The 23,672-nt window shown below is 42.4% G+C and overlaps 1 protein-coding gene across 1 annotated transcript in view; it reads left to right on the top strand.

The window, feature by feature from the left end:
* The first annotated feature begins 4,339 nt into the window (after nt 1-4,339).
* Nucleotides 4,340-23,672, top strand: part of LOC124803279 (sorbitol dehydrogenase-like) — a 78,114-nt gene continuing 58,781 nt past the window's right edge. The window contains exon 1 of the mRNA XM_047264462.1: nt 4,340-4,495. Within this exon, the coding sequence (XP_047120418.1) occupies nt 4,340-4,495 (156 nt within the window). The remainder of the gene's footprint in view (nt 4,496-23,672) is intronic.

Raw genomic sequence — 23,672 nt, forward strand, 5'->3', positions numbered from 1 at the left:
AGGTCATCAGTCCCCTAGAACTTAGAACTAATTAAACCTAACTAACCTAAGGACATCACACATATCTATGCCCGAGGCAGGATTCGAACCTGCGACCGCAGCGGTCGCGGGGTTCCAGACTGTAGCGCCCATAACCGCGTGGCCACCCCGGCCGGCGCACCAAAGACACCAGGAGAGGAACGGTGGAGGGGGTAACGGGTAGTATATATATAGGGCGCGGAAAGGAACAGCACAGCATTCATCAGGAACCACCTGAAGATGGCAGCGTGTACGTCTGCCGAAATATTGAGGAGAAATTACGACGCTACCCGGTCGGATACCAGAGAACTGTTCAAATATTGTATCATGTTCTTCGATTACACCACCGTCAATTTCCGAAGTGCAGTTTTAATCATCACCTCGTGAAAGTCAACCGTCCACAATGGAAGCTGGTGACGGCGTTAGTTATTCCGTACGTAATCATCCGACAATGCGACAGTTTTTCGCAGCCATGGATAAGTTGTAGCAGACATTGATGAAGAGGTCGTCACGTACGCTGTTAAGAATAATTCCACCTCGACGACACGTTGCTGACACTTAGAAAAGACCTGCAACGCAATGGTGTCTTCATGCGACCCAGGAAGAAGTCACCGGGTGCCATGTCGTGTGAATACGGGGATTAGTCAAAATCTGATAGCCCTAAGAAAGAGCATGTGTGACTGGACAGAGGTCTTGTAGAACGAAACCGCCCCGTGGGACAGCTTCCGGTGTCGTATCATCTTGACAACTGCTCATAATTTCCTCAGAAGTTTACGGCAGTGTGCTCCTGATTTTACGGTAGTGTGCTCCAGTGATGTCTTAGCCCGGACGAGCGTAATCTGTTAGCACCATACGATTGCAGGAGAAAAAGAAATATCTGAGAAGCACTTTGATCGACGATGGTTTGGTCTTCGCCTGTTTTGAAGGATGATATATTCACGTGTCTGTACAACTTCCTTTACTGCTTTGATTTGCACTCATATATTCAGCACTCATTCATCTCCATATATACTCCGCATCCACATTTCTAATGGAAAGTAACTTGATATTCAAAACAACCGTCGCATTTCGTTTGTCAACGGTGTTGTTAGCCCTGTGTGGTAAAATGAGAGTTAGACCACCACGCAGAAATCATAGCGACGCACAAGCGCCTGTGAAATCGGAAAATTTCCTGTCTTTCAGTAAGGACGTTACTTATCGCATAGGATAAATCTTGAAAAAAACGGAACATCGTGGTAATCCACAAACCCACCGGAGTAGTATAAGATCACCTAATATTGGCTAAGGATGCTCGCCAACCGCTAGAAAAATCAGTAATTTATAGCGTTCTGTGTAGTTGTGGGGAGGTGTACGTGACTACTACAAAAGAATGGCCAATAAACGACTAGAGGAGCACAAAGGCAATGGCAGAAGTTGTTAGATTGACGTATCAGCTGTTGCGGAACATACTTTGCAACTAGGAGCCCACAACATTTATTTTGATAGGAGTAAAGTCCTTTCGGCCACAAGCGGATACCATGAAAGGCTATACAGAGAGGCCATAGAGATTGTAAAACACACAGAAATTTCAGTGTGAAGGAGGGGGGCGTGAAATTGAATGACACCTGGATCCCGGTGCTGAAGAAGATGTGTACCAGTCTTGCACCATGGGGTGATAGCCACAGCGGACGACGGCATTCGACAACTACAAGTTGCTATCGGGTATTCAGAACATGTAACATCACGCCACTGCGCGGAACGAAGCGTAAACGGAATTTTACTGCAATCAGTAGGGAGTCATGGGTTAATCGGGACACTTAAAGAAGGTAGGGTCGCCCATGAAAATGTCCTCCGCAGATGGGGACGAAACTCTCGATTTAAATTTGAGAACTATTTGACTACGTCATAATAGCCCGGAATATTTTAATAACTGAGACATTTCCGGCCGCGAAAATTTAAATTTTATAATTTAGCAGGATTGGTATTCAACTTTACATCGTGTCATGGAATGAGTATACATTTCAGCTTTGACTATTGTTTCTTGCAGTTTAATATGCTTTGTAATATTAGTGGCAGAGTACGTAGTTATTGTACAAAGTACCACTATGTAGAAAAAATGTTCTTCATCGCGGTGAATATTTATACATATGATTATGTGGTATGGTTGAACGTACTTCCACCGTACTGAATGCTACAGCATTTAGTTAACTCTAGTTGTACATAATTCACTAGTAGATCCATTGATGAAAGGACGACAGTGTGTATTATTTCCTTTCCTTTAAATTTTCGTTAGAGTAGGAGGATGGTTGGAGTACACTTATCTTTGTTAAAATTCATTGTTTGCAGTATCTGCTAATAACATGTCAACACATTTGAGTAACTACTTTTGCAATTTCTGCATTTTCAGGTAATAATGACTTACTCACTAAGACTACACAAAACATTTTCAATGGCAAGAAGTAACACCATTCGAAGCTGAAATACATAGACCCTACTCATTCGGTGACAAGATGTAATATACTGTAGTTGAATGCTAGTTCTGTCAAAAGCTGCTTACATGGAGTTCTTCAGTGAAAACGAGGAAGTGCAAAACAGGGTGCGAACCAAGATAAAGCAGTATGCGAACAACATATTTATAGCGCATTTAAATCTAGCATTTCACATACCGATTCGTAGGCACCAAAAAAACTTAACAGAACACTATACGACAAAGCATGACAGAGTTCATGTTTTTCGATATGTCCGTGACGCCCTCCTGTGAGTCTAACAAATCAATGGAATTCGAATTGCCCTCCTTTGACACGTCCAATACCCCCTATTTAGTTTGGGTCCCCCACACTTGAGCGATATTCTGAGACAGGTCGGGCACGTGAGTTGTAATCAGTCTCCTTTGTAGAATGATGATACTTATCAGCATCCTGCCAATGATCCGAAGTTTTCCGTTAGGCTTACGTAAGACGGAACCTATGTGCTCATTCCAGTTCATATCCCCACTAATTTTTACTGCCACCCACCCCCCCCCCCCAGTTACTTGAATGAGTTGACTGTTTGTCACTGTGAACCACTGATATAGTAGACGTAGGATAGTACGTCCGTTTTAGGATTCCGTAACTTAGTCGGTAAAAACGGAATTCGTATACGATCACTTTATTGTCTCTCTCTCTTTCTGACAGTTAAGAACCCTTTGTCACAGGAAGGGGTAGACTTATCAAGTAGAAATTTATGTCACGTACGTAGTTCTACGGTCCCCTGGCGTTGTAAAAACATTAAGTTTTCTAGTCAGTGCAGTCAAAACATACGGCCATTTGCGCCCCATATTTTGATACTCGCAAGCTTACTCATCGAAACCTGGAGGGTACTTCCTGTTGAGTCATGAAATTAGGCAAGAAGCAAGGTTTCGCAATATATCTAAAGGTAACAACACAGAAATTGTTAATTTGTAATTATATCACACAAAAAAGATTTTTTATCATGTTATTCGACCTTTATTCGTCTGTTAAGACCGCTTTTTCTCAATAACGGGCTGACGTATCAAGTTAAAATTTATCTCGCATACTGAAATGTATGGTTTCTTTAAGTCATGTATTTTGATATGTTGCCGGTCTCGATGTCGTTAACAGGCAAAAAAACGTAGAAATTCTCGATTCGTGGGACGGATGAATTATGTATATGCGTAATTAAGTCTGTACGGAACCTTCGGTGCCCTAGTCCTGCTCGCACTTATCAGGATTTGTTTTCTAGTTTTTCATTTTCTTCATCACTCGAATTTCTTTGACCACACTGCAACCATCCGTGACACCTAACCACTGTGTGATATGATATTATTGCCGTACACTTCCAACAACTCACCGCGGATGGTTGCAGTGTTTTTTACTTCTCAAATCAAGAAACCAATGACTCCAAGATGCTTTGGCAATGGGCTACGTCGTTTTGTTGTGGCCTGTTGGTGACATGTTACGGTATTGATGCCATTTACCAAACCTCCGTGCATAGTTATACTTTTATGACTTAATATGGTCCTCCAGGAGGCTACTAATGCCTTTTTTGTAAGCACATCTCACCAAATATTTATATAATATTTTATGTTTGCAGCATATAAATGAAAATGGCGAAGGCAATCATGGCTCTGCAATGACTACTGAAGAAGACAGTCACCTTGTATTTTGAGACGTCAGAAGAGCACTACTTCATCGTGTGTGTAAGGGTAAGTGTCGAGGTTTATGTACTCCTTAGATACTCGTTAATTCTGTAATCAGGGTTATCACGTCTAGGTGCTTCCTATCCCCCGTGTAGACGAGCGGGCTGAAAATCGCTTACCAACGCAGAACCGGCAGAAATCGAAATGCTTCGCCTGCTTGCGAGATGCGTGCGTCCGACGGGATGGCCGTTCCATCTGACGTCCGTCGCCTTCAACTCTTCGTGCAAACCTCAGCAGAAGTGTCCCGATCCCTGCGATAACCTCGCCGCTGTACTCTGCGCCCCCAAGGATCTTCGCTTGGTAAGTTCATGCATCCACGTTAGCCGTGGCTGTGAATACGGTGTACAAGGCGTATCACCTAAAGCGTTTGTTACTTTAAACATATCGTCGTTATTTCATCTAAATGGGAACACGGTAAAATATATCGTAATTTAAAGTTTCATCTAAAATCGTCTACTCTGCGTAATAGTTCGAATATTTAATTATCACGGCATAGCACACCAAACAACCAACAGATGGCGTTGCTAGTTGTTTAACTCAGTAACAAGTATTTTTCGGAAATTTGGAGACCGATAGAATTAAGCGGCGCTATCTTATATTTACGAATACAAACAGCGATTTTGCTTGGCTAGGATATACAGATTCACTAATTTCGGTTTGCTGTATTAAAAACATAATGACGTTGCTTTGCTTCTTTCGATATGTTTTATTTATGTTCTTTGCTACGAAAAAGTAATTTATTTAGTTCACTTTGTCGTTTTGGTGCCCACTCACTACATTTTGACTTCATTTATTTTACAAATAAAAATGCCTATAAAACGGTCAAGTCTTTCGCAATACACCAGAAAGGCAAAAAACTGAAGACTATGTGATTTTAAGATTCCAGTGAAGATCGTAAGACGAGACTTGCTGCGGCTTCAATACACCATGCCGTAACTCACTCTTTGGAAATGCCTTCCGAAAGCGAAGCATGACGTAACTCTGATCGAGCGCATCATGCATCACCTCGCCCCTCAGAAGCCTTCACTCCCACAGAGCCTTAAAGGTACTACTCTTAAACGTAACATCTTATATTTTGACAGAAAGTAGCGCAGGCGAGAGAATTTTTGTACCCCGAATGTTGTTTATTCCTAACAATTTACCATTTAGCTTTAAACGTGTGCAAGTCTTGATAAGCTAATGTTATGCTATGACCACAAACAAAGCAAGAGGCTAGAAGCTGCGTGTTGTTGGTGTGGGCCTTAGTGCAGTTGCTTTGTGCATGGCTCTTTCCCATGTTACTGAAGCAAATAAGCTCTTGCCTCATGTTTCCATCACACTACTATACACTTTGGGTACAAAGAAGCTTGATATGTTATAAATAAATTGGTGAACATAGGAAGTCTCAGGCACAGCTACAAATAAATAACAGGGCAAGACATGGTTCCTGACCTAGTAATTCTAAATAATACTTGACGGTTTGAAGTACTCAAGATAAACACTACTAAACTTCCAACTGCTTAATACAGATTTCTTTCTTCTTCTGATATGTATTATCCTGAATTTTTCCACAATTTTTTAATTTTAATCTTATTTTGTTACACACTGGCTTCGTGGGAAAAACGAGGTTTATAGTGATACAGAATGTTTATAATCTACTGCAACAACCAGTTACAATTTGCTTTTGGCTTACTATACTGGAAAAATGCCGTTACCTGTTTCGAATATAGCCATCCAGAGTCAGACAGCTTGTATTTTTTCATCAGAAGCTGGGTACATTGATTTACAGGTGAGTTGTCTTGAAATGACCACCTGGATCATCTGATTTCACCGTCATTCGCCATCGAATAATGTTCACGATAATATTGTCTTATCCTATTCACTCACAGTGAACTCAGTTTTTATTCACGTTTGTTGGGCAACAACACAAAGTATCGAGACTTATAGTGTGTTTTGGCTAAGTTACTTTAAGTGTATCTCCATAATTTGTGTGAATAAGTCACTGAAAGTCTATCATCTTAATTGTTAAGTATGTCGTTCTAAGCCTGACTAATAGGTCCTGATAACAGTTGAATAATTCTCAGATCTACAGCCAGATTACGTAACGATAACTTGAAGTCACTTATTTGTCACTTACATAGGTTTCTTAATGGTCCTGACCCATCTCCAATTAAAGAGACACCCCTTAATCAAGTAATTATTGGCAGTGGCAGACGAGATGGATCATGCAATGTAAATCAGAATGCAGAAATTAAAATGGTTAAAATTACAATAAACATCTTAACGATAGCAAATGACAATTAAGGAAACGCGATGAGCAACGAAAGGAAGGCAAATGAAACTGATTGAGCGAAATTTTCAGATAAAAACCGATTATTAGAATTCTTCTGTTTGCTGATCGCTGCTCTTTACTGCTTAGGCATGTTATGTTTTAATCATCATATTAATTTAAATAGGCTTACAGAAAGCTTTCGACAATGTTGACTGGAATAATCTCTTTCAAATTCTGAAGGTGGCAGGGGTAAAATACAGGGAGCGAAACGCTATTTACAATTTGTACAGAAACCAGATGGCAGTTACAAGAGTCGAGGGACATGAGAGGCAAGCAGTGGTTGGGAAGGGAGTGAGACAGGGTTGTAGTCTCTCCCCGATGTTATTCAATCTGTATATTGAGCAAGCAGTAAAGGAAACAAAAGAAAAATTCGGAGTAGGTATTAAAATTCATGGAGAAGAAGTAAAAACTTTGAGGTTTGCCGATGACATTGTAATTCTGTCAGAGACAGCAAAGAACCTGGAAGAGCAGTTGAACGGAATGGACAGTGTCTTGAAAGGAGGATATAAGATGAACATCAACAAAAGCAAAACGAGGATAATGGATTGTAGTCGAATTCAGTCGGGTGATGCTGAGCGAATTAGATTTAGGAAATGAGATACTTAAAGTAGTATAGGAGTTTTGCTATTTGGGGAGCAAAATAACTGATGATGGTCGGAGTAGAGAGGATATGAAATGTAGACTGGCAATGGCAAGGAAAGCGTTACTGAAGAAGAGAAATTTGTTAACATCGAGTATGGATTTAAGTGTACGGAAGTCGTTTCCAAAAGTAATTGTATGGAGTGTTGCCATGTATGGAAGTGAAACATGGACGATAAATAGTTTAGACGAAAAGATAATAGAAGCTTTCGAAATGTGGTGCTACAGAAGGATGCTGAAGATTAGATGGGTAGATCACATAACTAATGAGGAAGTATTGAAAAGAATTGGGGAGGAGTTTGTGGCACAACTTGACTAGAAGAAGGGATCGGTTGGTAGGACATGTTCTGAGGCATCAAGGGATCACCAATTTAGTATTGGAGGGCAGTGTGGAGAATAAATATCATAGAGTGAGATCAAGAGATGAATACACTACACAGATTCAGAAGGATGTAGGTTGCAGTAGGTACTGTGAGATGAAGAAGCTTGCACAGGATAAGGTAGCATGGAGAGCTGCATCAAACCAATCTCAGGATTGAAGACCACATCAACAACAACAATAATTTAAAAACGAAATAAATCTCCACTTGTTACTAACGACTCCCTTAGTACCCAGCGAAGTGGCGCAGTGGTTAACGTCCGGCCATCCTGATTTAGGTTTTTCGTAATTTCCCTATATCGCTTCAGGCAAATTCCGGGATGGTTCCTCTGAAAGGGCACGGCCGACTTCCTTCCCTGTCCTTCCCTAATCCGATGAGACCAATGACCTCGCTGTTTGGTCTCTTCCCCGAAACAACCCAACCGAACTCCCTTAGTAAATACAGGCCTTGTCGCCATTCAGATTGTAGAGTCAGCAAATGAAACACAAAGCAAATTGATTTCAAGGATTCACTATGTAGAATCTGCGACACCACACAGAGAAACAAACTGAACCGTAGTTTGTCCACGCATGGCGCTAAAGAAGTGAATGGCATGCATATTTCATTAAGACGATTTACTAAACAAAGTTTTGGAAGCATTATTATATTGCATCCATCAGATGCAAATACAACATTTACAACGCAAATTTTAAAGTATATTAGTGATTTAAGAAATCATGTTCTCTCTTGTCATACTCTTCATGTTACACAATATTACTTAGATTCCGAATATTTCTCATTGTTCTCTTCTTACAATATACCAGTCAAACTCGCGGCAAATATATCACCGCTCCAATACTAGGGTGTTCATCAGTAAAGATATTTAATTTCATTGTACAGAGATTTTTTTTATAATGTCCTCTTTGCGCCATTTTACAATGATATTAGAAAGAATCGTTCTTGTGAAACACAACTACCCCTTTATTCTTACGAAGTAATGAATGCTATCGACAGGGAATGGGAAATTGATTCCATATTTTTAAATTTCCAGAATGCTTTTGACACCGTTTCTCATAAGCGACTTCTAATTAAATTGCGTGTCTGTCGAGTATCGTCTCAGATGTGCGACTGTATCCGTCAGAAAGGTCACAGTTAGTAATAACTGACAGAAATTGGTCGATTAAAACAGAAGTAATGTATAGGGTTCCCCAAGGAAGTGTTGTAAGTCCTCTCTTGTTTCTGATTTGCGTAAACGATTTAGGAGACAATCTGAACAGTCCTCTGATACTGTTTGCAGATGATGCTGTCATTTACCGTCATGTAAAGTCATCAGATGATCAAAACGAACCGCCCAATGGTTTAGACAAGGTATTTGAATGGTGCAAAAAGTGGCAGGTGACTCTAAATCACGAAACGTGTGAGGTCAGCCAAATGAGAATTGAAAAGCATTCTCTAAATTTCAGTTATTCGATACATCACACAAATGTACATGGTGTGAAGTCAATTAAGTACTGAGGAATCACAATTACGAATAAGATCACATATATAACGTTGTGGATAAAGCAAACCGAAGACTGTGATTTATTGGCAGAACACTTAGGAAATGTAACAGGTCTGTGAAAGCGACTGCTTATACTACGCTTGTTCGCCATCTTCTGGACTAATTCTGTGCGGAGTGAGATACGCATCAGATAGGATTGACGGAGGACAGGGTAGAAGTTCAGAGAAGGGCAGCTCAATTTGTATTATCACGAAGTATGGGAGAGAGTGCCACGGATATGATAAACGAATTGGGGTGGTATTGATCAGAACAGAGTCGTTTTATGCAGCGGCAGGACCTTCTCAGTAAATTTCAATCACTAACTTTCTCCTCAGAGTGTGAAAATATTTTGTTGGTGCCCACCTACATAAGGATAAGTGATTATTGTCATAAAGGAAGAGAAATCGGAGGTCACACGGAAAAATTTAAGTGTTCGTATATCCCACGAACGGTTAGAGAGTGGGACGGTGGAGTATAAGCTTAAAGATGGTTCGATGAGCCCTCTACCAGGCACGTAATTTTGACTTGCTGAGCAATTATATAAATGTATTTGTAGGTGTAATGCTTGTCGCCGCAACTCGCTATCACACCCCTTACTCTCTCTCCCCTCCTTCGCGACAGTTCAAAACAAGCTGTTCCTCGAATTTTCTCGATGTCCTCCGCCGGTCCCACGTCGCACAGCGATATTCCAGAAGATGGTGGACAACCGTAGCGAAGTAAGTCTTTTATTAGCTTTGTTGGACCTAAATTATTTTGCCAATGAAACACAGTCTTTGTTTTGCGTTTTCCACAACATTTTCTATATTAATTTCCCAATTTGAGTTATATGTAATTGAAGTCTCTAGGTATTTAGTTGACTAGTTAACCTTTCATTTTGTTGATTTGTTGTCTAACCGGTACTTCACGCAATTTCTTTTGTACTTGCGTGAAGGAACTCTTAATTTTTATTGTTCCTTCCGCGCGCTATAAGAGAATGGAACAGTAGTGAACTGTGAAGGTGGTTCGATGAACACACTGTCAGGCACTTACATGTGATATGCGGAGTATCCATGGTGATGTAGATGTAGAATTCCCACTTTCCGCATTACGTAGGTATCTCGTCAAAACAAATTTATAGATCGCTTTGATCTTGTGTTTACTTTGGCTGACGGTAAACGACATCACGATTCCAGAATGAGATTTTCACTTTGCAGCGGAGTGTGCGCTGATATGAAACTTCCTGGAAGATTAAAACTGTGTGCCGGACCGAGATTCGATCTCGGGACCTTTGCCTTTTGCGGGCAAGTGCTCTACCATCTCTCTGCCAGGAAGTTTCATATCGGCGCACACTCGGCTGCAGAGTGAAAATCTCATTCTGGAAACATCCCCCAGGCTGTGGCTAAGCCTTGTCTCCGCAATATCCTTGCTTTCAGGAGTGCTAGTTCTGGGAGGTTCGCAGGAGAGCTTCTGTAGGAGACGAGGTACTGGCAGAAGTAAGGCTGTGACGACGGGGCGTGAGTCGTGCTTGGGTAGCTCAGATGGTAGAGCACTTGCCCACGAAAGGCAATGGTTCCGAGTTCGAGTGTCGGTCCGGCACACAGTTTTAATCTGCCAGGAAGTTGACATCCCGATTTTCTGCTAAATGGTTTATGTAGGTTAAGAGCAGTTTTACGAGAAATACGCAGTAACCTTGGCTGTTACTAGATGACTTCCTGTGTATCACCACGGGCTGTAATTTTCTTGATAGGAAATCACGAATCAAGTCGCATAGCTGAGACGACACTCCATAGCCGCGTAGTCTGTTTTACTAAGCGACTATCCCAGTGCAAGGCCAAACCAAAGTAGCCTCTGTAACCGCTTCCAAGTGAAACAAAAGTTTTATTTTCATATTTCAATACAAATAGTGACCGCAATTAATTATTTAAAATCCTGAAAAACTGCTTACGCTAAAGCGCCAAAGAAACAGGTATTAGGCATGCGTATTTACTATAGAGATACGTAAACAGGCAGAATACGACCCAGCAGTCGGCAACGCCTATGTAAGACTACAAGTATCTGACACTGTTGTTAGATGGGTTACTACTGCTACGAAGGCATGTTATCAAGATTTAGGTGAGTCTGAAGATGGTGTTATGGCACACGAGCGATGGGCACAGCATCTCCGAGGTAGCGATGAAGTGGGGATTCTACCGTATGACCATCGCGGCTGCGGTCGTAAAAGATCCTATAAGAACGGGATCAACGAAGACTGAAGAGAATTGTTCAACGTTACAGAACTACATGAAACCCTTCCGAATGCTGCGAATATCGAAGCTGTGCCATCAACAAGTGTCAGCGTGCGGACCATTCAACGAAACATCATCGATACCGGCATTCGGAGTCGCAGGTCCACTCGTGTACCATTTATGACCGCACGACATAAAGCTCTATGCTCGTCTGGGTCCGTCAACACCGACCCTAGACTGTTGACGACTGGAAATATGTTGCCTGGTCGGACGAGTGTCGTTTCAAATTGTATCGAGCGGATGGATGTGTACGAGTATGGAGACAACATAGTGAATCCACAGACCCTTCATGTCAGCAGGGGACTGTTCAAGCCAGTGGAGGCTACGTAATGGCGTGGGGTGTGTGCAGTTGGAGTGATATGAGACCCCTGGTACGTCTAGATATGGCTCTGACAGGTGACATGTGCGTAAGCATCCTGTCTGATCACCTGCACCCATTCATGTCCATTGAGCATTTTTATACAGACTTCGGCAATTCCAACAAGACAGTGCAACACCCCACACGTCCAGAAGTACTAGAGTGGGTTCAGGAACATTCTTCTGAGTTGAAGCACTTTCGCTGGCCACAAAACTGACCAGACATGAACATTATTGAGCATATCTGTGATGCCTTGCAATGTGCTGCTCAGAAAAGATCGCCACCCCTCGTACTCTTACGAATTTATGAACAGCCCTGCAGGATTAATGGTGTCAATTTCCTCCAGCACTAGTTCATACATTAGTCGAGTCCATGCCTCGTCATGTTGAGGCATTTCTGCGTGCTCACAGGGGCCATACCAGATATTATGCAGGTACCAGTACTAGGGAGTTGGGGTTACGAGGACACTTTTGATATTAAACTGATATGCAAATTAACTAAATTTATCAATTAATCACCTCCACCCCCATCCACACCGACGCACCCTCGCTCACGACCATGCCCACTCTATTCCATGGATGACATCACGTGTTTTCACAGCTGCACGTGTGCCCCAGCCCCCTCTAGTTCACACTTCCCTCCCCCACTACCCTCCCCCAAACTACCCTATTGGCAGAAAGTTCGAATTTTGGTGGCAATTTCAAATTTTTGTGGGAATTTCTTTGTCCCAGGGCTGCGTTGACATCCCAGACCACCCACCCCCCTCCAAGAATTGGCGGAAAATTAAACTTGGCAGTACCTTTCCCAGGACTCGAAACCTAGTTCTCCTGGGTAGAAAGCCCAAGAGTACCCACACTGACACATTTAAACCACCAGAGGCGCTTTGAATTGATTGGACATTAAAAATGGCTGGTTCCTTTCTGGGACTTGAACAATGATTGTACTGGATGGAAAGCCCATGTGCACACCCTACACGTGCAAACTATCCAGATGCGTGAGAGGAGGGTTAGGTTAGTGTACTTTATTTATTGTGGTCGGGAAACTACCACAAATATCGATCCTAATAACATAATTAATCACAAATATCAGGCCTAATTACACAATCATATCCATAGCGCTACACAAGGATGGCTTAAAATCGCAATACCACTCAAAAACTGCCGATACGATACAACTGGTGTTATCCTGCTGGGGAAAAAACTTAACAATACCACTCGAAACTAGCGACAGACACACTCAAACTCTACCCTACACCTACAAGCTGGCAGGAAAAAGGCTGAGTTGTAAGGTACTACCTTTATTCCATTTGGTGGGAAATATGTTCAACTGACGAGATGCAGGTGTTGGACAGAGAGGAGTTTAAAAAGTGTATTACTTGTAAGCATACAGCATCTATCGTTGTTTGACGTCAGAGTTCGCTACAGATGTCCGCTCAAAAACCATCCTGCAGCCCAGGTAGTCGAAGCCAATACATGCTACCACAACTGAAGAAAAAAAAAGTGTCATAGTTCTAATTACACTTCGAAATTGTCTTGAAAAAACCAGCACTTGTAATGAACGGGTCATCAGGGGGGCAAAGGCTTCTTGAAACAGCCAGCGACGGTTCTAGACAACACAAAAAGGAAATTTAGTAGCATAACCAAACCCATCCAGAGAATACACCAGATGGCTATTTCAAAAGTCGGCTGCTTGCGAAACAGAAAGCCACTACCATATAAAGCGACCGCTGCCCCACGCTGGCCTCCCTCAAACCCATGATAAATGACTGCTATCCCCACCGAAGGAGAATCGCGTCTGATACAGAGTTGGCCCACCATTCTGTGCTCGACATACACCTGGCTCCTATAATAAAGCAACTATTAAAAAGAAAACACATTGGCGACCATAATAAATGTCCTCTTTTCACGAAAATAGGCAAAGTCCATTTTCTTTTAGTTTTATGAGCAACATCGGTATAGTTTTTACTTTCGGCTGCAGTTGCACCTCATTATTTTGTGACGTCCAGATAAGTTTACCGACACCGATTACAGACGGTTAGCAGAGACATGCCCACCCGGCGTAGAATCAGGGAACAGAAAAAAACTTCTACTATTTTTATGCGAGAACTAGCGATCACCACAGAATGTCCTCGTTATTTCGAAACCATGTGTGTAAAATCAGGAAAAAAAGAAAATTCGACTATTTTGCTGCTAAACTTATGGATACCGCAGTATGTCCTTGTTGTCTTGAAACAGTCAGCAGAGTAAAGAAAAAGCGAGAACTTAAACTCCAAAGAAAAAAAAGTAATAATCTGTATTAAACAATTTCTTTCAGCCTATTGACCAAATTACACGACCTGAGATGGTCCCTTCCGTTCAGGGTCTGTAAATAATCTGTCATGTACGTGAAATGACACTAGAGAATACAGTCTTTCATGCCATTAGTTCACATGTCGGAAGAAACACAATCATTTTACATTCGACAAAAACAATCTATAATCCAAGAGAACATAGCTGTTTTGTACACTATGACAGGTCCCTTTTACCAGTGCGATGCTATATAACAGTAGCGTTCACGAAACGAATCGTTACGGCCTGTATCGCCCTGTATAGGTGGGGGATAGAAATTTCGAATTTCGTTAAAATATATCACCACAACGAAAAGAAAAAAAGAAATTCTTGTCAAGGATCATTCCGTGGTGACCAAGCTAGCTCTTCCACCCAACAGGCGGCACGTCATTGATATAAATTTGATAGGCTAATTAATTAAATTGATCATGAGAGCAACTTTGCGTGGCGAATAATTTATTTTTCCAGAAGTTGGATTACACTCGCCAAGTAAGTCAGCTGGGAATGAATGAAGGGAACACGATGTTCTTTTTGAGGAACGCTATTGAGAAATGTTATGTAAAGCTGATAACAGAGGGATTCTATAGCCCACAACATTTATTTCACATAAGGACTGCACTATTAAAAACACAATCGTAACGTCTGTGTTACCATCTCCCAGCATAAAAACCGGTCTTGAATCTACAGAGGCTCACATGAGTCGCTGATAGTGTTACGCTTTCAGGTATAAATACTGTCTCTGATTTGGAATAAAGTCTATCCTTTCTACCACATACTTGCATTGTATCTTGTAGAGACGTCTTTTAGTGGTTACAGCCACTGGTGAATCATATTCGCGCCACTCTCCTATCTCGAAACGAGTCCCTTTTTTTCCGAACCATTCTGCTAAGGATATCATACACCAAGAACTCCAGTGGTGTATTTTGACAGTCCTTCTGCATCTTGTAACCGCTCCAAAGTCTCTGCCCTGCCCCACCTGCAGCTTAGTCTATGTGATCGTCCCAATTAAAGTGTGTTCTGTTACAGGAGTCGGAGAGCGTTGTATCTAAGATCTTCTGCATCTCATGGGGAAACAGGACGACCTGAGTTAATGTGACAGAAGCGCATGTTGATCACTCGGTGGAAATCGGAACATGGTGTCATAGCTCCGCTAACAGTGTACAGTGTGTAAGGCAGGCGTCATACGAAGATTTCTCATGCAACACGAGGTAGTGAGCAGTTACGGTGGTGTTTCTTGTTGGGAAAATTAGGAAGACTACACATCATACATTGCATGGAGGAAGGACAAAGATTATGCTACTGCATTGCGACACATCCCCAGTCAACATACAGGTAGTCCGAAGGAGATCTGTGTCTCTCAGCGTCCATTAATGTTTAACATCCAAACATATTGGGCGATCCTTTTAAATATACATGTACTGGTTCATTGGAGCAGGTGGTTCGTGATCAAAGTCGCTTCCACAGGCCTGTGTAAATTTTCATCACCAGTTCTGTAGGATGACCATATCCAACAGACTATCAATCACACGAGACGGTTCCTGCATTGCTCCTTTATAAGCAGCCTAATATATTTTTAATACCGTTGTAACACTCCCAATCAGTGTATACCGCGATACACTGTTTTTTCTACCATGACTTAGAGATCCGTATCAGCTGATGCTAAACCGACATTAACATGTTTCTATCCTCTGGCTCTCACAGAAAACCGAACATCACATGGCATAAGCTATACAGCTACCACACCACAGGCTGGTAGAAATGAAACACAGACACAATGTTTCTCATTGACAAAAATGTGGAAGACCTCGCAACATATGGAAACTGGAAGTGTTTGCAGTATTGCAGAGCACTTTCAATAGCCATTCGAAGGTGATTACCTGTACAGTTATTCCCATCTTCTCATTAACAGGGTAGCGGATGTCTCAGTGCTCCATTTCGAAAAGCATTGTTCCTTCATTTTGCAGTCATGTACATTCTTACTGTGCCGGTGTTGACCATCGGTGGAAGGTGCTGTTCACAACATGCGTGAGGTAGCGCAAATAAAAAGAGGAATGCTTAAAAGCAACTGTATTAAGGTGATGACCTCTACACTGAATCCCATGTTCCACAGCGACAAGTAACAGAAATATAGTGTTGCGTCAAGGTTGCCTCCATCTCAACAAGGTTGTGGTAGACAATCACTGTGCAGTAATCAACAGCGTACTCAGTTGACGGGATGGGAAAGACACCAGTGATATGGAGCAATGGATTGCAATACACACCTCAGTTGATAGTGAGATCAATTTTATTAATTTTACCCAGAAATCGGGGAGAGTCATATCGACCACCTTCTGAAACCCGTGTAGAAACAGAGTGAGCTGAGTTAATGCAATAGGAGCACGTTGTCGTAGTTACGCCACTCATGTAAGATGTGTAAGGTCAGCACCAAATGAAGCCTGCTCCTGCAACATAATGACGTATAAAAGACAGTGTGAACAGTTATGGTGGTGTTCCTTCTCGGGAAAATTAGGACTCAACATCATACAGGTACTGCCGTTCGAAGGAGTGCGTCCCTCAGGATTCATTGATGTCTATCACCGAAACATTCTATCATCATTATTCTGTACCATCCAGCAGAGAAAATTAACAGGCTATAAAAGCTCCGCTAATTTCACCCAATAGATTTTGACTGCAGCTCTTTTCTGATACATCACAAACAAATACCGTCTACATGCAGGCATTGAGCACATGTGGCGATACTTTTAAATATACAGGTGTTGCTCTATTCGAGCAGGCAGCATGTGATCGATGTTGCTTGCACAGACCTGTGCAGTGTTTTATCTTCTGTACTGTACGAGGTCCATCTCCCACACATTATCAGCTGCAGGAGGGGGTCCCTATTTCGTTGTTTGATACCCCGGTTTTTCGGCCGTAACAAGCTTTGTGCAAATAGATATATTTCTTTTTCTTTTTTTCGCCACAACTTCGACATCTGTGTGAGGTTCTAAACTGACAGTAACACGTTTTGGTCCATTGGCACCCCCAGAAAACGAGACATCGTACTGGGTGATTGAAATAAAAGTCAGTCACAACATAAGGAAACTGGGAGAGATTTGAGGCATTGTGGAGCGTTTCCAAAATGCTGTCCAAATGTGATTGACGACCTCTACATTTAAACTCATCATTCACAGTGACAGGATAGCGGATGATGCTGTGTTCCACTTGAATGATTCCTCATTTGCTGCCATGCACGCGGTCACTTTTTTGGTATTAGCGATCCCCATAAGTTGTTGCACCCTCCACCAAGACTCTTTCTCCATCTCAAAGTTACGGTGTCAGTCAGTCATTATGTGGTAATCAACAGCGTACCAGTGGATGGTTGGGATGGAAAGGCCGCCATCGATGTACTGTCATAATAAGCATCATAGTTAATAATCTGATCAATTTTAGGAATTGTATCGTAATTTCAACACCCACCAATGACGCAGCAGCATGCTTAGCAATGTTCCTACATGAAACGTGGAATGTAGCGGTCTACGTTTGGTCAGCTGCTGAGAGCGTTGGTCAAAGACAATGCGAGGAGATCTTTAGGTCTCTAGATTTGTCCTAAGAATGCCCTGTGACTCTCATCCACATACAGAAAGATTGTATATTATACACTATGATCGAAGTGCTAGAGATATGTAGGTTCCTGTATGCTATACTTTGATGATGTAGATGTTTGAGAATAAACAATGAATGGACGTACTGTATAGTCATATACTCGCATTTACATTCACGATGGTACTCGTAAAGTAGTGGAAGGACAGTCTAGCGATTATACAGCAATTACTAAACATGCTGCCGCGATATTGGTCTGTGTTGAAAGTACGATAAAATTGCTAAAATTGATCGCACTATCAACTATGATGCTTATTGTTACAGTACATCGACGGCGCCTTTTCCATCCCAATCGTCCACTGGCACGCTGTTGATTACGACGTAATGATCGACTGACATCGCTTGTTTGAGATGGAGAAAAGGGTCTGGGTGGAGGGGGCAACACATTCCAGGGATGGCTAACACCGAAACAGTGATCGCATGCATGGCAGCAAATTAGGAATCAGTCAAACGGAACACAGCGTCATCAGCTACCCCATCACTATGAATCATGAGTTTAAATGTAGAGATAGTCAATCACATTAGGGCAGCAGTTTGGAAACGCTCCACAATGCCTCAAAACTCTTCCAGTTTCCTTATGTTGTGACTGTCTTTTATTTCAATCACCCAGTGCATGGGTGTGTTGTGGGATCAGCATGAGGGCCACCACACCACCAATTTTTATTTGAAGGCCTGCAAGCATAAAAATATGGTTCAAATGGCTCTGTGCACTATGGGACTTGACATCTGAGGTCATCAGTCCCCTAGAACTTAGAACTACTTAAACCCAACTAACCTAAGGACAGCACACAACACCCAGTCATCACGAGGCAGAGAAAATCCCTGACCCCCGCAAGCATCACCAACATGATTTACACCTTGTGATGTCTAGTTTTCTGGGGCAGCCAATGGACCAAAACGTGTCAATGTCAGAATTTGACACAGACGTTGAAGTGTCGGAAAAAAAAGAAATGTATGTACGAGGGGGGACCCAAAAGAAACCGGATTGTTGTCATAAAAAATTTATTGATGAACCTTTTTACAAAATTACTTCAGATACCTTCAAAATACTCTCCATTACATGCCATGCACTTCTCAAGTCTCTTTTGCCCCTGTTGGAAGCATGTTTGGAACTCTTCAAGTTTGATATTGTCCATTGCCCTTTGCGAAGCTGTTTTTACCGCCTCCACATCGTCATAACGATCCCCTTTTAGCGTTTTTTTCATTCGTGGAAATAGGAAAAAGTCGCACGGGGCCTGGTCCGGCGAATACGGAGCGTGGGGAGCGACAGACCACCTCTGATATGCCATATAGTGGGTCACTCGTAAGGCCTTGTGTGCTGGAGCGTTCTCGTGCTGCAGAAACCAGTCACCTGATCGCCAAAGTTCCGGGCGTTTCCTCCTCACATCCTCTCGCAGACGCCTTAAATCATCCAAGTAAAACTGCTGGTTAACAGTCTGGCCAGGGGGTATGAATTCCCGATGCACAATTCCACGAACATCAAAAAAGACAATGATCATCGTCTTCACATTTGACATCACCTGCCTTGCTTTTTTTGGTCTGGGAGAGTTGGGAGTCCTCCACTGGCTTGACACTTGCCTGGTTTCTGGGTCATACCCGTAACACCAACTCTTATCCCCTGTAATGACTTTGTTCAAGAAGTTTGGATCACGAGCAATCTCTGTTTTCAAGTCCTGACACACATTCATGCGGATGGTTTTTTTGCTCCTGTGTAAGAAGGCGCGGAACAAATTTAGCAGCAACATGTCACATGTGCAAATCCTCACTCAAAATCGGCTGGCACGAGCTCCAACTGATTCCTGTCTCTCCTGAAATTTGGTCGATCGTTTGGCGACGATGCTCGTTGATCTTTTGGCGGACCTTTTTTCTCCTCATTTCGCGATGTTGAAGGGCGTCCAGAACGAGCTTGGTCTTCAACACACATCTCACCACGTTTAAAGCGCCCAAACCAATCGAAAACCTGTGTGCGGCTGATAGCGTCCTCCTGAAGCATGTCATGTGTCTCTGTTGCAGTTTTTTTTTAAGCAGGAAACAAAATTTCACACACACTCTTTGTTATTTTCAAGTTGCCATAACGACTTCGCAGAGGTAACCCGCCAACAGTCAGAGAAACACAAAACCACACTTTCACGTTCAGCTCTACACTGACGCCGTCTGCACAGCTGTTTCATGAAGGTCTCTACTAACACCATCTAGCGTGAGAACCCTGCACTACGTCTACGAGTGGCAGCGCCCACGGAGTCCGGTTTCTTTTGGGTCCTTCCTCGTATGTGCACAATGCGTCTTACAGCAGAAAAAGCTGCGTATCAAACAACAAAATAGGGACACTCTCCTGCAGCTGATAATGTATGGGAGATGGGCCTCGTACAGTATAGGTGATGAAACTTTACACAGGGTCTTTTGCAAGCAACATCGATCACAGGCTGCCTGCTCGAATGGGTCAACAGCTGTATATTTAATAGGATAGCCCGATATGCTCGATGGCGGCATGAAGACGGTATTTGTTTTCGATATATCAGCAGAGAGATGCCGTAATAATCCATTGGATGAAATTAGCGGAGGTTTTCACTGCTAGTTGGTACAGAATAACGATGATAGAATGTTTCGGTTATAGATATGAATAGATCCTGAGGGACGCGGATCTGCTTCGGACGGCAGCACCTGTATGAAGTTGAGTCTTCCTATGATAAGGAACACGACCATAACTGATCACACACTCTTTTATACGACGTTGTGTTGCAGGAACAGACTTCATTTGGTGCAGACCTCACACATCGTACATGGGTGGTGGGGCTACAACAACATGCTCCCACTTCCACAGAGTGGTCAAAACACGCTAATATTGCATTAACTCAGCTCACTCTGTTCCTACACAGATTTCAGAATGTGGTCGATATTAGTCCCTCCGACTTCTGGGTAAAATTGCTAAAATTGATCTCGCTATTAACTGCAGTGTGTATTACAGTACATTGCTCCATATCAATGGTGTCTTTCCCATCCCGACCATCCACTGGGTACGTTGCTGATTATCGCATAATGATTGACTGTCGCCATTCCGTTGAGATTGTGGGAACCTTGATGGAACACTGGAAATCTGGAAATCTGCCACTTGTTGCTGTGGAACATGGGATTAAATGTAGAGGTCATCACCTTATACAGTTGTTTGGAAGCGTTCCTCATTGCTGCAGACTTGTCCTATTTCAATATGCTGCAATGCCCTACACATGTTTTCATTTCCTTTTTCACCAATCAGATGACAGCACCTCTTTTTATTTGTACTACATCACGTTTGTTGTTAACAGTACCTTCCGCCGCTGGTCAACACCGGAACAGTAACCACAAACATGACTGCAAGATGAAGGAACAATGCTTTTCGAAACGCAGCACTGAGACACCCCCTACGCTGTCGATGGGCAGACGAGATTAACTGTACAGGTAATCACATACGAATAGCTGCTGGAAGTGTTCTACAATATGGCAAACATTTCCAGTTTCCATGTGTTGGTTGTCTTCTACATTTTGTCAATGAGAAACATTGTGTATGTGTTTTACTTCTGCCTGCCTGTGTTGTGGTAGCTATATAGCTTATGCCATGCAATGTTCAGTTTTCTGTGAGAGCCAGTGCATCGAAACATGCTAATATCAATTTAGCATCAGCTGACACCGATTTCTAAGAGATGGTAGAAAAAACAGTGAATCGCGTTGTACACTGATTGGGCGTGTTACAACAGAAAAGAAGTCAATGTTTTAAACTACTTATTAATGAGCAATACAGGAACCCTCTCGTGTGATTAATAGTCTGTTGGATATGGTCATCCTACAGAACAGGTGATGAAAATTTACACCGTTCTGTGGAAGCGAATCCGATCATTAACCACCAGCTCCAATGAACAAATACCTGTATATTTAAAAGGATCGCCCAGTATGTTTGGATGTTAAACATTAATAGACGCTGAGAGACACAGATCTCCTTCGGACTACCTGTATGTTGACTGGGGATGTGTCGCAATGCAGTAGCATAATCTTTGTCCTTCCTCCATGCAATGTATGATGTGTAGTCTTCCTAATTTTCCCAACAAGAAACACCACCGTAACTGCTCACTACCTCGTGTTGCATGAGAAATCTTCGTATGACGCCTGCCTTACACACTGTACACGGTTGGCGGAGCTATGACACCACGTTCCCATTTCCACCGAGTGATCAACATGCGCTCCTGTCACATTAACTCAGGTCATCCTGTTTCCCCACGGGATGCAGAAGATCTTAGATATAACGCTCTCCGACTTCTGTAACAGGACACACTTTAATTGGGACGATCACATAGACTAAGCTGCAGGGAGGGCAGGGCAGAAGCAGGTACAAGATGCAGAGGGACTGTCAAAATACAGCACCGGAGTTCTTGGTGTATGGTATCCTTAGCAGAAAGGTTCGGAAAAAAAGGGACTCGTTTCGAGATAGGAGAGTGGCGCGAATATGATTCACCAGTGGCTGTAACCACTAAAAGACGTCTCTACAAGATACAATGCAAGTATGTGGTAGAAAGGATAGACTTTATTCCAAATCAGAGACAGTATTTATACCTGAAAGCGTAACACTATCAGCGACTCATGTGAGCCTCTGTAGATTCAAGACCGCTTTTTATGCTGGGTGATGGTAACACAGACGTTATGATTGTGTTTTTAATAGTGCGGTCCTTACGTGAAATGAATGTTGTGGGCTATAGAATCCCTCTGTTATCAGCTTTACATAACATTTCTCAATAGCGTTCCTCAAAAAGAACATCGTGTTCCCTTCATTCATTCCCAGCTGACTTACTTGGCGAGTGTGTTCCAACTTCTGGAAAAATAAATTACTCGCCACGCAAAGTTGCTCTCATGATCAATTTAATTAATTAGCCTATCTAATTTATATCAATGACATGCCACCTGGTGGGTGAAAGAGATATCTACTGGACCAGGGAATGATTTTTGAAAAGCATTCCTTTTTTTACATTGTGGCTATATCTTTTTTAACGAAACTTCCATCTCCCACCTACACAGGGCGAGACAGGTTCTACTGATTTGTTTCGTAAACGATAGTATGATATAGCATCACACTGGTAAAAGGGACCTGTCATAGTGTACAAAAGGACTACGTTACCTTGAATTACAGCTTGTTGTGCTCTAATGTAAATTGATTGTGTTTTTTCTGACATGAGAGCCAATGGCATGAAAGGTTAATGTTATATCACATGGATGACAGTTTATTTACAGACAATGAACGCAAAAGACGCTCTCAGGTCGTGTAATTTGTTCAATAGGTTAAAATAAATTGCTTAATACACATTATTATTTTTTTTCTTTGGAGTTTAAATTCTCTTTTTTTATTTTTTCTCACGATGGTTCCGAAATAACAAGGACATTCTGCGGTGGTCCGTAGTTCTCGCATCAAAATAGTTGAAGTTTTTTCTTTTCCGTGCTGATCATATGTAATCGGCGGTGGTACACTTCGCTGGACGTCACAAAACAATGGGATGTGACAGCAGTCGAACGTAAAACTATACCGATTTTGCTCATAAAACCAAAAAGAAAATCGACTTTGCCTATTTTCATGGAAAAAGGACATTTATTATCGTTTTCCTTTTTTAATGGTTGCATTATTATAGGAGACGCGTTTATGTTAAATAGTGCAGCCTGTAACGGCGGGCGAGCTCTTTAACAGATGCGGCTCTCCCTTGGTCTGGATAGCAGTCATTTATCACGGCTCTGATGAATGCCAACGTGGGACAGCGGTCGCTTTATACGGTAAGAGCTTACTGTTTCACAACCAGCTGACTTCTGAAATAGCCATCTGGCGCGTTCTCCAGATGATCAGGAATATGCTACTGGATTTCTGTTTTGTGTTGTCCAGGACCGCTGCCTTAAGGTGGCCGCCACATGTTGGAAAGCCGAGTGCGGACAATGGCCTGCCCGTCCCCCAAGGTGGTAGGCGGAGCAGCTGGCAGTTTCAAGAAGGCTGTGTCCCCCTCCATAGGTGGATGGAGGGAGGGAGGAAGAGGGC

This window comes from Schistocerca piceifrons, chromosome 6 (genome assembly GCF_021461385.2).
Source record: "Schistocerca piceifrons isolate TAMUIC-IGC-003096 chromosome 6, iqSchPice1.1, whole genome shotgun sequence".
Lineage (NCBI taxonomy): Eukaryota > Metazoa > Arthropoda > Insecta > Orthoptera > Acrididae > Schistocerca > Schistocerca piceifrons.